Source organism: Chrysochloris asiatica, unplaced genomic scaffold (genome assembly GCF_000296735.1).
Source record: "Chrysochloris asiatica unplaced genomic scaffold, ChrAsi1.0 scaffold00111, whole genome shotgun sequence".
Lineage (NCBI taxonomy): Eukaryota > Metazoa > Chordata > Mammalia > Afrosoricida > Chrysochloridae > Chrysochloris > Chrysochloris asiatica.
The window spans coordinates 7,547,446-7,563,721 of record NW_006408629.1 but is presented as its reverse complement, the minus strand read 5'-3'; the positions used below and the strand labels follow the sequence as shown (position 1 = coordinate 7,563,721).

At 42.2% G+C, this 16,276-nt stretch overlaps 1 protein-coding gene across 1 annotated transcript; it reads left to right on the top strand.

Moving 5' to 3' along the window:
• The first annotated feature begins 7,521 nt into the window (after nt 1-7,521).
• Nucleotides 7,522-15,790, top strand: GLRX (glutaredoxin (thioltransferase)). Its single transcript, XM_006867885.1, has 2 exons — nt 7,522-7,728; nt 15,677-15,790. The coding sequence occupies exons 1-2, from the start codon at nt 7,522-7,524 to the stop codon at nt 15,788-15,790; spliced, it is 321 nt and encodes a 106-aa protein (XP_006867947.1).
• Nucleotides 15,791-16,276: the final 486 nt, after the last annotated feature.

Sequence of the window (16,276 nt, the reverse complement as noted above, 5' to 3'; positions counted from 1 at the left end):
AGGTTGACCCAGCAGTAGTGTGGAGACATAGTGAAGTCAAAGTGGAGGCTCTAAGGAGACCTAGAGAATTGCTTTAGGCTGAGCTGAGGCAGTAACTATCTGGACAAAAACAGAGTACAGACTGGGAAGACATTTAGTAGGCACGTTTTATAGATTTGTTCACTGGATAAGTAAAAACAGGCACATGTGAGGAAGTGGTAGCAAAGATGCTTCCTGGTTTCTGCATTGTCTGACAGGATAGATGAAATGACACATAGAACAATTAGGTATGGAAAAGAACAGAGTCACCTCAGTTTTAGTCACATTAAGGATAAGAATGTCTAGGTGGGTCTTCTCTGTAGGCAATTAGATATTCTTTTCTGAGGTTCAGGAGGGAGTTCTTCACAATAAATGTGATATCTATCAGCAAAAAGGAAATGGTTGGAGTCGTGGGTGGAGATTTTAAAAAGTATTTTGAGGAAGTTGTGTGCACACAGTAAAAGGCTCAAGCCCCAAGGCAAACCACATATGTAGGCAAAATTCTTGAGAAACAGGCTAACTCGGAATATCCAGGTATGGATGGAGAAAGAAAGATCATGTTGCAAATGCTATTGGGAAGAAAAATCTTCAAGGGACAATGATCCTGCAAAGTGGACAAATGAGAAAAAGCCTGGAAAAAAGTTTTTTTTTTTTTTTTTTTTTTAGTCAGATTTCTCCAATCCTCATCAGACTGTGGGGACAAATGAGATCACATGAATAGTAATATTTCAAATGTATTGTTAGTTTATTGCCAACCATCTGTATAGCAAGACCTCTACTTCCCTAAAAATTATCCTCACTGCCCATTAAATATTTCTGGGAAGTGCTGAAGTACGTCACACAAGCTCAGAAAGAATCCCTTTATAATCTTCCACATACTCACCCCTCTTGATATCTACTTGAGGATGTGTCTTCCTACTTTCCCCACTATAGATCCATGCTGGATCCTACCTCCTGATGGACCCAAACTACAAATCTTCATGGAACCCAAACAGAAGAGTATTCTGTTCTCTGAATTCTTCACTGAGCTGAAGCCATTTCATTTCCCAAGAAATGGGGAGAACATCTTTTTTTCTTGCCATCCACTCATGCACCATGCCTTACATGATCCCTCATGAAAATGCCTTTTTCGTCTTGTGGCCTGTAACTATCTATACTAAGGCCTCTGGGGTTGAACTGTTAGGCTAACAATATAAACCCGCTTTATCCCAGGTGCCCAAAGTAACCTGGTGGTGGTGGTGGTAGTTATGTGCCATGGAGTTGGTTCTGACTGATAGTGGTCCTATATTAGGGTTTCTGAGGCTGTAAATCTTTGTTGTTGTTGTTCTGTGCCATGGAGTCGGTTCCGACTTCTAGTGACCCTGTACAGGGTTTTCAAGGCTCTAACTAAACCTTTACGGAAGCAGAAAACCTCATCTTTCTCCCACGGAACAGCTGGTAGTTTCAAACTGCTGACATTGCAGTTCGCAGCCCGATTTGTAACAACTACGCTACCAGAGGAGCAGAAATTCTCATCTTTCTCCCAGGGATCGGCTGGTAGATTCAAACTGCTAACCTTGTGGTTAGCAGCCCAACTCACAGCCCACTACGCTACTAGAACTCCTTAACCCTCAGGTGTGCCATCAAGTCCGTTCTGACTCATAGCTACCCTGTATAGTTAGCCCTAGGACTCCTGGTGTGGCATTGTAGGATCAGCACTGGATTATGAACCTAAAGCTCGATAGTTCAAACTCACCAGTTTGACAATAGGTTGTTGCTGTTGCTAAGTTCTGTTGAGTTAGTTGTAACTCATAGTGACCCTCTTTAAGGTTTTGAAGGAATGACTGGTGGATTTGAACTGTTGACCTTTTGGTTCAAACTGACCTTGTGGTCTGTGCTTATCCTGCAGCGCCACACCAGGAGGACAACAATAGGTAACCCTATCTAAACCAGCTCCTTTGGGAAATTCACCTCACCAGTTTTATCAAAAATTTCACACTCACTCATTTAATAGTAACAATAGTAGTTTGTTGGTTGTTGTTGTTAAATGCCTTATAATGGGTTCCAACTCATAACAACTCTGTATTAAGTTTCCAAGGAGCAGCTGATGAGTTTGAACCACCAACCTTGTGGTTAAAATGACCTTGCAGTCCAGGCTCCAACAATAGGTTGTTGTTAAGTGCTGTCAAGTTGATTCTGACTCACAGCGACCCTGTATAAGGTTTCCAAGGAGTGGCTTGTAAGTTTGAAACACCGACCTTGTGGATCAAACTGACCTTGAGGATGAGTGCTTATCCTACTGCGCCAAACCAGGACTTTAACAATAGGTAGCCCTATGGAAAACATCTCCTTTGGGAAATTCAACTCAGCAGTTTTATCCAAACACACACCTAGACTTCTTTATCAGGACACAGGGCTACAACGTCACTTAGCAATTTAAAGGCCATAGAGTCCAGAGAGCCCATTGGCTGATATTGACCAAAGAGGCTCAGCAGAATTGTAGACACTGTGGTCAGATTGCAAAGAGATGTGGAGAGAAGGGAAGTTGAGCAGTACAGATAGCAAAGACAACAGCAAGTTTTAGGAAGTTGTGTGTTAAGGAAAGGAGAGAGCAGGAAGCAAGATCAAAAGAGATAAATGTAGGTGGTGAGAGGGGGTTGGTTTTTAACATGACAACTGCAGAACAACTAAGTATTTATTATGTTCCTTCTAGCCATATTGTTCCATTCTGTGATGTGTTGTAAATCCTAGCCTTGGTGCCTGTGACTATGGACCCATTTTGAAGTGAGTTGTTAATAAAGCAGGTTTAAGACAAGATTACAGATTAACTCAGATTAAAGTGGAACTAAGTATAAGTATTCCAGAACACTTAATTGTGCTCATGAGGAATCTGTACATGGACCAAGAGGCAATTGTTCGACCAGAACATGGAAACACTGAATGAAGGTTTAAAATTAAGAAAGGTGTGCGCCAGGGTTGTATTCTTTTACCATACTTATTCAACCTGTATGCTGAGCAAATAATCCAACAAACTGGGTTATATGAAGAAAAATGTGGCATCAGGGTTGGAGGAAGACTCAATAATAACCTGCAATAAGCAGATGATACAACCTTGCTGCTGAAAGTGAAGAGGACTTAAAACATTTACTTATGAAGATCAAAGATCACAACCTTCAGTATGGTTTACATCTCAATGTAAAGAAAACAAAAATTCTCACTACTGGACCAATAAACAACATTCTTATCAAAGGAGAACAGATTGAAGTTGTCAAGGACTTCATTCTTCTTGGATCCACTATCAGCTCTCACAGAAGCAGCAGTCACGAAATCAAATGACATATTGCATTAGGCAAATCCGCAAAGATGTCAGCTTGAGGACTAAGGTGCGCCTGACCCAAACCATGGTATTTTCAATACCCTCATATGCATGTGAAAGCTGGAGAGTAAATAAGGAAGACTGTAGAAGAATTGATACTTTTGAGCTATGGTGTTGAAGGCAAATATTGAAAGTGCCATGGGCTGCCAAAAGAACCAACAGATCTGTGTTGGAAGAAGTGCAGCCAGAGTGCTCCTTGGAGGTCAGGATGGCCAAACTTTGTCTCTCATACTTTGGACATATTGTCAGGAGGGACCAGTTGCTGGAGAAGGATATCATGTTTGGTAGGGGGAGGGTCAGAGAAAAAGAGGAAGACCCCCAGTGAGATGGATTGGCAAAGTGGCAGCATCAATGGACACAAGCATGACAACAATAGTGAGGTTGGCCCAGGATCAGGTAGTGTTTCGTTCTGTTGTGCATAGGATTGCTTCCAGTCGGTACTGACTTAATGGCACCTAACAACAACAACAACAACAAGGATTAAGGTGGGGCTCTGGTAGCGTAGTGGTTACAAATCGGGCTGCGAACCTTAAGGCCAACAGTTCGAAACTACCAGCTGTTCCATGGGAGAAAGATGAGGTGTTCTGCTCCTGTAAAGATTTACAGCCTTGGAAACCCTGTACAGTGTTGCTCTGGGTCAGAACCGACTCGACGGCACTTAACAACAAAGATGAAGGATACCCTCACCTTATTAGAGTTTTCCTTGGTGGCGTGGTCCGAGTCCAATATATAGGAAAGCTTTAACAAAGTTCACTAACTTGCCTTGAATCTTGCATCTGGCTTATTATGTTTGGCCTCATGTTTTGGGGACTTTTGACCCATTGCCTGACCGGATTCACCAGATCCTGTAGCTTCACTAATCAACATTGCCTGACTTACCAATTTTGGCTCTTCAGTTCCTGAGTCTACATGGGGGAAGAGAATCCTCCAGGCTGATCTCTGAATTACAACTTTGGAACTTGCCAACATCCACAATTGCATGAGCCATTTCTTTTGACAATTGTGAGTTCTGTGAGATGTTGCAGAACACTCAGATGTGAGAGAGGGAGGAGTGGTGATTGAGATCAGAGATTATGGTGTGGTGTAACAGGTTGGAAAAGCCAGACATTTGGGTTATCTTTAGCCTCCAACTTATATGACCAGCCTCATACTGATTTTTCTAAAAGGAATTATTATTCATGCAGTGAGACTTGGAACATTTGTTGTTATTGTTAAGTGCCATCAATCAGTTCTGACTCATAGCAATAGTTGCATATTTAGGGGACAGAGCCAATAGAGAGTGAGAGGCTATAAAACCTGAATGAAGTATGGTGTTATTGTTAAGTGTTATAAAGTGGATTCCAACTCATAGTAACCCCGTGTACAACAGAACAAAACAGTCTTATCCTTTGCTGTCCTGAAAATCATTGCAGCTACTATTGTGAATCCATCTTTTGAAGGGTGTTTCTCTTTTTCACTGACACTCAACTTTTTAAAATATGATGCCCTTCTCTAGGGACTGATCCTTCCAGATAACATGCCCAAAGTACTTAAGACAAAGTCTCACTATCCCCTTTCTAAGGAGTATTCTAGCTATACTTCTTCCATGACAGATTGGTTCATTATTTTGCCAGTCCATTGTTTATTCAATATTCGGCACCACACCATAATTCAAACGCATCGAGTTTTCTATGGTCTTCCTTATTCTATGTCAAGTTTTGCATGCACCTGAGTTGATGAAAATACCATAGCTTTTGAAGTGATTGAAAATACCATGTCAGGTGCACATTAGTCCTCTAAGTGACATGTTTGCTTTTTAACACATTGAAGAGTTCTTTTGCAACAGATTTGACCAATGCAATACCAAAATCTATAGCTTCTGATTTTCATCATTAAGAACTTCAGAGCTTTTCATTTTCAGCAAACAAGATTATGTCATCTGCTCGTCTCAGATTGTTAATGAATCTTCCTTCAATTCTCATGCAATGTTCTTTGTATAGCCCAGCTTCTTGGATTACTCACTTAGCATACAGATTTAAGAAGGATGGATGCTGAATGAAAAGGATATATTCCTGACACATCTTTCCTGATTTCAAATTATGTAGTTTCTCCTTGCTCTGTTTGAATGACTACCTCTTGGTCTATATACAGTATGTACATTCTTCTTAATAATCAAGTCTTCTGAAATTCCCATTCTTCTCAATGTTATCCACAATCTGTTATGATCCACCTAGTCAAATGCCTTTGAGTAGGCAATAAAACCAAACTAAACATTTTTCTGGTATTTTCTTTTTTCCGCTAAATTCCATCTGACATCAGCAATGATGTCGCTCATTCCACATAGTTTTCTGAATCTATATTATATGAATATGATAGCTGAGTTATTATACTATCTCAACTTGGAAACAGTGAAAATAGAGGGGCTGTGTTAGAATTTGCTCCCATACAAAACTGTTATTAAAGGGTGACAAACTGAAAAGTTTATGGGGTAAAGTATGTATCTCAAAACAGGGCTTCAAATGACTTATTCCATTTCAACCCTTTCCACCTGAGACCTCATCACAGTCTACATTTTAACAAGCTTCCCAGGTAATTCTTACATTGTTGCTGTGTGCTGTCACATTGGTGACTTATAACTACCCTGTATAGGGTTTCCAAGAGCAGCTGGTGGGTTTGATCTGTCAGCCTGTGATTAGCAGTCATGTACTTATCCAACAGAGCTACACCAGGATTCTGGTGATTGTCATTATTGTTGTTGAGTGCTGTTAAGTCAGTTCTGACTCATAGCAACCCTGTACAGGGTTTCCAAGGAGCCGCTGGTGGGTTTGAACCACTGACCTTATGGTTCGCAGAGTAGTGTGTATCCTGATTCAGTATATTTAGGGTAGAAAGGCAAATTCTCAGGAGGGGAGTGAACTGAAATCCACTGGTACAAAGCTCTGTGTCAAAGCCAAGGGCCAGCCAGGTGAGTAAGGTGCATGGCACACTGTAGTCTGATGTCTGTCCTGTCCCATGGAACAAAGCCTACTCGACTCCAGATGGTTGTCACAAAAGAATGCACGCTCAATACTGCCAGACCTGACTTAAAAAATAAAAAAATAAATCATTCATTAATTGTTGTAAAATATATACAACACAATATTTACCCATTCAACATTTGATGCACAATTCAGTGACACCAATTACATCAATCCTGTTGTGCAAACTCTCCAATAGTTGTAATCAGATCTGTCTTTTCAGAGAAGTTGCAACTTCTGATTCTTTGTGAAATCTCTGGATTTTTAAAAGTTGTGAACAAATTTCACTAAAACAACAAACGTAACACCCACTTCACATATTCACAATTTTATTTCACTTCCTCTAAAGGTGCTGAAAGGACCCCTGGTAGCATAGTGGATTATGAGCTGTGCTGCTAACCTCAAGGTCAGTGGTTTGAATCTACCAGCTACTTCCAGGGAGAAAGATAAGGCTTTCTGTTCTAGTAAAGATTTACAGCCTTGGAAACACTATGTAGGGTTGCTATAAGTCGGAACTGACTTGGTGGCACACAGCCACCACCACCACCAAAGGTGCTATAGGATAAGCACTAGACTGCTAAACACTAGGTTGGTAGTTCAAACCCACCAGCTGCTTCTTGGAAATTCTATACAGGGTTGCTATGAGTTGGAACCAACTCGACAGCATTAACAACAATAACAGCAAAGAGATTTCAAAGCATTCTGTTCCTTTTAAGGTTCTGCTTGTGTCTGTGTTTTTTAAAAAAAACAGTGTCTCCAGAAGGGAAAAACAAAGGAAAGATTTTATTTTAGGAGGTCACAGTCTCTTCAACCCCCTCCTGAGTCTGATCTATGCACTTTATACTTTCCCAGAAGGTGATTTCACACTAATCTCTGCCAAAGGGCAGGGTTGATAACACCACCAGCACCTTGGGCAGAGCTATTGGTTATTAAACAGTAAGCATGCATTCGGAGGCATGTCCAACTAGTGAATCACACCAGACAGAAATGACTTTGGGGCTGTCCCTTTAAAACCAGGCACACTACTAAGCAAACTCCTCCTCCAGGGAGGTTCCTTTAAAGGGGAGTCAGCTGGCTGGGCAGCTGCTTTACACTCACTCCAGCAATACCTGCAACTGAAGAGTCCTCCTGTGGAGATAGCAGCTTGTCAGCATGGCCCAACAGTTTGTGAACAGCAGAGTCCACCCAGGGAAGGTGGTTGTGTTCATTAAACCCACCTGCCCTTACTGCAGAAAGACCCAAGAGATCCTCTGCCAATTGCCTTTCAAACAAGGGCTTTTAGTATTTGTCGATATCACAGCCTCCAATGACACAAATGCCATTCAAGATTATCTCCAGCAGCTCACAGGAGCAAGAACGGTGAGTCTGGGGTTCCATTTGAAAAGATGGGTAAAAGACTCCAGATTCTTGCATTTTTCTTGCCAGGGTGGGATGCCTGTCTTTCTCTAGGACATTGCTAAGGCTCTGTCAGGCCTCAGGAGGGCTGTGCACGGTGGGGGAGGGCGTCTGAGACAAGACTTTGCTCTCTTGAAGGGGTGACTGGACTGTAGCCAGCAGCTCTCACAAATCAAAGGAAGGGACACAGCACATGTGGTTAGTGGACCTCACAATTTGGTGGAAGTTATCTCGGGAGATATCTGGAGTCCTTGTTCGAGCGCTGCCTGAAATGAGAGTTTTTGGCTTGCAGGGCTAGGAGTGGGAGGTGGGGTGGTCTGTACATTTCTGCTTCTTAACAAAGAAGTCATGTGGCAATTCCTTCTGTGTTTACATGGCCGAGTGGGATTTGCTAACCTTCAGTCTTTCCTCTGGGCTTCCTTTAGACATAACCTAATTTGCTCATTCTTCTCTTGCCTAATTCCTCCCACAGGAAAAAAAATTAGATGGCCATTCCTTACCCCTTGCTTAATTATGGGCTGTTTTTAGGATGGTCCTAGTGGGAAGGGGCACTCAGCTCCGGATTCACCCTCACTGTGACTTGTTGTGTCATGTTCTGCCTCTGTGATCCTCAGGAACCTGGGCTACAAGACCAGATAAGATGACCTTTACGTCCCCTTTGCTATAAGTGAACCATGGGGCCTCCTACGAATAGCTCTCCTCTAGCTGCAAAGATTTCTTCTACCTCAGAGCCCACAATGTTTCCCATAGTTTCTGGTGGGAGGCTGTCACTTAAATCTCTTTTGTTAATGAGTCGGGGAAGAGATGTTTATTTGCAAGATGGACATTCTAGAACACAGTGTTTGCAGAAGCACATTTCAGTTTCAGTTTGATTAAAACTTGTATTGAGTTTTCTCTAGGTTCTGAGTGTTCACACAATGTGCTCCTCCCATCCTTAACTGGAAGTCAGCGTTTTAGTGCAGTGTGAGGTTCAAGGTGTTACCTGTGCTCTAGCTGTGAACTGAGAACTCTAGTTTCTGCTAGGTACTGGAAGAGAAGACATGGTAATAAGGAAATACCTACTGCCTGACCCAGGTCCTGAACAAGACAGAGAAGTGCGGTTAGTGCCCTGGCTCTCCAGGGTGCCTTGTACCTTGGATCCCTCTCAGCTGGGGGTTCTCAAACTTTGCTGCACATCAAAACCACCTGGGAATGTCCCTTTTCTTTTTTTTTTTTAATCTGATACCCAAGTCACACCCATACCAATTAAGTCAGAATGTTTGGCGCCTGGGGTCAGGCACTCACAATTTTTAAACTGATGATTCCAATTTGCAATTTAGTTTGGGAACTGCTGATGTCAGCCTAGCAGCATTTGACAGCATTCTGCTCTCCAGTGGGAAAGACGACCTCTTTCATGCATTCATTCAACAATATTTGTAGGCACCAGAGCCCTGGTTGGCTCTGTAGGATAAGCACTAGACTGCAAGGTTGGTTTGAACCTCAAGCCTGGTGGTTCAAACTCACCAGCTGCTCTTCAGCAACCCTATACAGGGTAGCTATGAGTCAGGGCCGACTTGACGGCACATAACAACAATATGTAAGGTATTCTGTAAGGAGAGAATACTAGAAAGATGTTTGCATGTGTTTTATTGATATGCCAAGACACTCAACTGTGTGGATCATAACAAATTATGAATAACATTGCAAAGAATAGGAATTCTAGAGTACTTAACTGTGCATATGTGGAAACTGCACATAGACCAATAACAGACAGAATAAGAGACTGGTTTAAAATTAGGAAAGGTGTGCATCAGGGTTGTATCCTTTCACCATACTTACTCAATCTTTATTATGTGCAAATAACCCAAAAAACCTGGGCTACACGAAAAAGAAGTCGGTATCAGAATTGGAGGAAGATGCATTAATCAATGATATGCAGAAGACACATTTGCTTGAGGAAAGTGTAGAGGATCTGAAGCACTTACTGCTAAAGATAAAAAACTATAGCCTTCAGTGTGGATTACACCTCAATAGAAAACAATTCTCACAACTGGACCAATAAGAAACACTGTGATAAATGGAAAAAATTAAAGTTGTCAAGGCTTTCATTTTACTTGGGTCCACAATCAATGTGCATGAAGGCAGCAGTCAAGAAATCAAACAATCTATTGTATTGGGCAGATCTGCCGCAAAAAAATTTCCTTTAAAGTGTAAAAAGCAAAGATGTCACTTTAAGGACTAAGAAGCATCTGACCCAAGCCATGGTATTTTCAATCACCTCATGTTATATTGTTCTTGCTGTTGTTAAAGTGCCATCAAGTCAGTTTCAACTCACAGAGAACCAGTATAAGGTTTCTAAGGAGTAGCTGGTGGGTTTGAACTGCTAACCTTGTGGTTAGCAATCCAGTGTTTATCCTCTAGCACCACACCAGGACATCTCATAAACATGCAAAAACTAGACACTGAGTAAGGAAGACCAAATAAGAATTAATGCATCTGAATTACGGTGTTGGTGAAAAAAATATTCAAGAATGAACAAATCTGACTTAGGAAAAGTATAGCCAGAATGTTCCTTAGGATGGCCAGTCTTTGTCTCTTGTACTCTGGACAAGCTGTCAAGAGGGATCAATCCCTGTAAATGGACACCATGCTTAATAGAGGGTCAGCGAAAAGGAAGATACTTAATAGATGGCTTGACACATTGACTACAGCAGTGGACTCAAACATGGCAGCAATATTGAGGATGGTGCAGGATCCAGAAGTGTTTTGTTCTGGTGTACATAGGGTTACTATGAGTGGAGCCAGCTTGAGAGAACCCAACGAAAAATCTGAAAGGAGCTGATCTGAATCCACCAGCTGCTCCACAGCAGAAAGATGTGGCTGTCTGCTTTTGGAGAGATGCCAGGTCTAGTCTGTCCTCTAGAGTCACTATGAGTCGGAACTGACTTGACAGCAGTGGGTATAGACAGGAACAAACCCTGGTGATGTGTGGTTAAGTCATCATTTGCTAAATGAAAGGTTGGAAGTTCAAACCCACCCAGCATCTCCATGGGAGAAAGAAAGATCTCCATGGAGATCTGCTTCAATAAAGATAACAGCCCCAAAGAATCCTATGGGACAGTTCTACATGGGCTTTCTATGAGTTGAAATTGACTCGATGACATTCAGCAACAGCAGCAATGTGTACCACTCACTCTTCTGGACACTAGAAATACAGTTGTGAAGACAACATTCAAAAAGACTTAAGTCTACAGGGGAAAACCATAAAATAGTATGTTGGAAGGTGGTAAGCTGTATGTGATAAGGAGCAAAATTAAGTAGGAAAGAGTAAGGAGTAAGCAACATGGTGAAATTATAAGTAGAGCTAACAGGGTTTCACTCAGAAGGCAATGTTTGAATGGCACTGTGGGTTAAGTGTTGCAGTGCTAACTAACCTCAAGGTTGGTGATTCAAACCCACCAGCCACTCTGTGGGAGAAAGATGAGACTGTCTGCTTTAGTAAAGATTTAGAATCCAAATCTCCAGTGGGTTGCTATGAGCCAGAATCAAATGAATGGCAGTGGGGCTGGTTTTTGTTTTTTATAGAGGTACAGAAGCGAGGCATGCAGAAATGTAGAGGCAGAACATCCCAGGCAGTGGTAATAGCCAGTGCAAAACGTGTGTGCCTGGCAGATTCATGGAATAAGCTGGAGGCCCATGTGGTTTGAACACTGTGAGCTAGTAGGAGAGGAGCAAGAGAGGAGGCCTGAGAATTAATGGAAGTAAACTGAGAAGGGCCTTTCAAGCTATTGTAAGATCTTTGGCTTGTACTCAGTATGAGATGAGAAGTCACAGATGGGTTTTGAGCAGAGGAATGACCCGACTTGATTTATGTTTTATAAGAGTCACTCTGGTGGTTGTGGGGAGAAGAGATTGTAGGAGGGCCAGGGTAAGGATGGCAGCAGGGAGCCACTGTAGACAGCAGCAGTCATCTGAGTTTGTTCCACAGAAGTAGCCAGAGTTGGTGAGAAGTGTTGGGAAGTAGCTTTGATAGCTGCATCTCAGTAATCCTGGACTGCAGAAGACGTTGTAGTCTGTGGAGAACCTACTCCAAAGATTAAGGGCCCCCAGAACTACGCAACTTGTGTTTATGGTGGCAGTTCTCTTCTCTTTGACAGTTACAGGCTCTTAAGTTCCAAGGGGGTAGGATCAATGGCATAGGCAACAGCTGAATCAACAGTGCCTCTGTCGCCTCTTGTGTTTCCTGTTTCATCACACAGCACCCACACTGTGCTGCACAACCTGTAGTTCAGCTCCCTGGAGGCCGTGGTAACCTGTGTGCTTTAAGGTGGTTTGGCTATTTCCAGCCTAGAGGGTGGGTGTGAGGGAAAAGATGTCTTTCATCCCTCCAGCGGCGCTGTCTAGCTTCTTTGTCAGACAGTGTGCTCAGTACTGCCCAGGAAACAGCCTGGTCATGTTTTGGGGTAGGTCTCAGACAACTAGGGGTGGTTGTCAGGATGTGGGTTTCTGAAGCCTCAGTTATGCTGGGAGGAATAAATGGCAGCTTAATCTTAACAAGGACTGCTGGTAGCAAAACTGAAATGCTCAGCAGCTAAGAGATAGGTTAGCAGTTCAAACCCAGTCAGCGGATCCTGGAAATCTGTTTCTATAATGGTTACAGCCAAGACAAATCTATGCGGCAGTTCTACTGTGTCACATGGGGTCACTGTAAGTCAAACAGATTCCATGGCACCCAACAACAGCAATCTAAATCAGCATTTAGTGGATTGTGATCCCTGGACCAGCAGCATCAGCATGACCTGGGAACTAGACAGAATTCCTCCTCTTCATTTCCAGGCTAGAGTGACGAGACTCCATCTCACATACTTTGGAGATGTTATTAGGAGGGACCAGTCACTGGAGAAGGACATCATGCTGAGTAAAAGAGATAGATCGGCACAGTGGTAGCAGCAATGGGCTCAAGTGTAGCAACAATTGTGAGGATGGCACAGGACCAGGCAGTGTTTTGTTCTGCTGTGCATGGGGTCACTATGAGTCAGAACCATCTTGTTGGCAGCTAACAACAGCAAAGATAGAATTGCAAATTCTTGGACCGAACCCTTGTTGTTGTTGTTGTTAAGTGCCATCGAGTCGGTTCCGACCCATAGCGACCCAGTACAGGGTTTCCAAGGGGTGTAAATCTTTACGGGAGTAGAAAGCCTCATCTTTCTCCCGCGGAGCGGCTGGTAGTTTCGAACCGCTGACCTTAAGGTTCACAGCCCGATTCGTAACCACTACGCTACCAGAGCTCCTCGATTCAGAAATTCTAGGAGGTGGGGAGAGTGGGAGAGAAATCTGTGTTAAGTTAGTCTGAAATACACTCAGATTTGATTCTACTGCTTACAACATCTTCACTCATAACTTAAAGATAGAGAGGTTTGAACCACCTTCATGCTGGTCAAATGTAAAGATGTGGCCAGGCATAGTAACATACCCACTCCTCTGTTATCTGCATAGTTAGGTTCCAAAGACCAGGTCATTATGCAAAAATTGGTGGTATGTACAAATAGAAGATAACTACATCATTATATCCCTATACAGGGTCGTTATGGGTTGGAACCAACTCAACGGCACGTCACAACAACAACATCATTATATAACTGCCAAACCACTGAGCATCATGACACAGCCAAATTCAAACATTGTTTAACCATCACAGCTAGCTTAACTTATGTTTGCACTTTTGTGTTCATTATCACCATACATACTTCATTAATAGTTGGACAATAGCTTTTTTACTGCTGTCATAAATGGGAAGTGTCTACTAACAAGATAGTTGATAACCAAATAGTAGGTGTAGTGACAATTGTTCAGTTATCTCTGAAAATATGGACGTTCTGGAATGAATAAATCACATCCTTGTGTAAGCCCACATGGTTTTTATTTAGGTCGAAGGAGGATGCTGTCTAATTATATTGGAATTGCATTAAGATTCTGGCCTGCTTACTGTGAACAACTGACAAGAGCCAAGTCTTTCTGAGAAGAGAAAAACTGAAAGGTCCCAACAATTTAAGGGAGAGGAGTTTTATTTTCTAAAATAATGGCCAGGATCCAGAGGAAAATCAATCTGATTTCTTACCTCATCTTTCTGCAATTGCTTTTTTTAAGTTGCTAACTGTTGTGCTGTAGGATAAACACTGGACAACTAGTTTTAAGGTCGGCAGTTCAAACCCAGCTGCTGCTCCTCAGAAGCCCTGTACAGGATCTCTCTGAGTTGGAACCTACTTGACAGTATTTAACAAAGCGATGGTGTTTTGATGGTGCTTCACATGTGCAAGGCCTCTACTGTCTGGTGGTGCTGAGAGGGTAGGCAGCATGTCTGACTGGATTTGACATTAACAAATGCATACACTGTGTCCATAAGGAACACAACCAGCTGCAGAAATGAGTCCTCTTTCTGGGCACAGAAAAGAGCCATGAAAATTTGGTTCAGGGTTTCTTTCATTTTTAGCCTTTATTTTTAAAGCCCACTTTCATTGGGGCTCCCTTCTTACTAAAAACATTATAATTCAGCCCTTTTTCTCATCTCTCCTACTCTTGAAAAAATTCACTTGATTTACTAAGCCTTCTGAGGAAAATCAAAAGCTTTTGAAATCTCTTTACAGCTTCCTATCTTTCATCTCTCCAACCCCTTCTGGTATGCTCCTAGTATTGGGGGTGGAGTGATGACCTGGTTTCTTCTGTTTAGTCAAGTGATCTCTATTGTGTTTATTGATTCACTGTTTATCAGTGTTTGTGTATCACCCTGGTCCTAGAATTGCCTGGCCTTCAGTGAGGGGACTTCCCCCTCCTTCAAGATTCCAAAAACCCTCTGGAATTTTGGAATGTGCCTGTACCTCGCAGCAGGGAGGGAGGGTTGGGTATGACTGGAAACAAACCTACATATCAGGTGTAATGATGCATCGGTCTGCCTTTCCAGGTATGAAGCCAGAGCAGATGTATGTCCTTGGTTCCAGAGCTGTAGCATTTAAACATCGTATGGTGAACCAAGGATTAAAGAATAAGATTCAAACATCACCACCCTCTATCCTGGTTGAGAATGGAGTGCACCTGTGTTTTTTAAAAACAGCAAAAAATAACTAATAAACTTCAAACCTAAGCATCAAGGACAGGGACCTTTTCCATTTTAGAAATGAATTTAGGGTTGCTGTAGGCTCAGGTGTGGTCACTGCTACAGAGAACCAAAATTCAATGTGGGTGGTTGAGATATGGCTAAACAAAAATCTTTCTGTGAAATTTGTTCCTCTAGAGTGAAAATCTTGAATCATTTTGACAAGTTGGATCATCACACAGATACAGAGTACATTGAATTTGAAAAACAGCCTGGCTTAAAAACATTCTTAAATGAAAATTTCACTCTTTAAAAAGAAACAACCCACAGAAACAGAGTAGTTGTTCTGAAAAGGGTACACATAAGGAGGTTGTAAAGTGATTTGAAAAGCTGTGGGTAATAGAAAATGTTTGAGGAAGGATAAAATATTCTTTCTACTAGCAGTAGATAATAGAATAAAATATTCTTTCTACTACCACTCCGTTTTTGGGCCCCCTTTGCCTTTTCCATTAGCCAGCTGTTTTGTCCTTACACGGGGAGGGAGCCTAGCCTAAGAATAATGTTGTTGTTGTTGTTAAGTGCCGTGGAGTCGGTTCCGACTCATAGTGACCCTGCACAGGGTTTTCCGAGGCTGTAAATCTTTACGGGAGCAGAACGCCTCATCTTTCTCCCGTGGAACCGCTGGTAGTTTCGAACTGCTGACCTTGCGGTTCACAGCCCGATTCGTAACCACTACGCTACCAGAGCTCTAAGGCCCTGCAAATGGAGTTAGCAGATAGGGGATCATTCTTTTCTAATCTAATACTTAAATTCCTAAATCTCCTGGTTGGCTTGCTTTTCTAGGTACCTCGGGTTTTTATGGGAAATAATTGTATAGGTGGATGCAGTGATCTGATAACTATGCAAGAAAATGGGGAGCTGTCAAAGCGGCTGGCGGATATGGGGGTTCTACAGTAATTACAGGTGAGTAACAGGTGGGAAGAAAGCCTGGTGATGTAATGGTTAAAGGCTCATCTGCTAACTGAAATATTGGCAGATCAAAACCACCAGTCACTCTGCCAGAGAAAGATGTTGCAGGCTATGTCTGTAAAGATTTACAGACTTGGAAACCCTGTGGGGCACTTCTAGTCTGTCTGATGAGTAGAGTCCATTTGATGGCCCTGGGTAGGGCAAGTAGGTTACAGGTGGGACAAGGAACCAGGAATACTGGGTCAAAAAGGGATTTATTATATTCCAGTAAGGTATATTGGCTAAGGAAGTGTGACATCAATCATCTATAAACTTTGCATTTTACAAAGGGAGCAGTTCTTTCCCTTAACTGTCATTTAATACATCATTTGTTGAGTACCTACTCTATGCTAGGCACTGGGAACACACTAATGAGAAAAGCAAAAAATTTTAGAGTTTATGTTCTAGAAAGATAGATGAAAAAGAAGTAAGCAA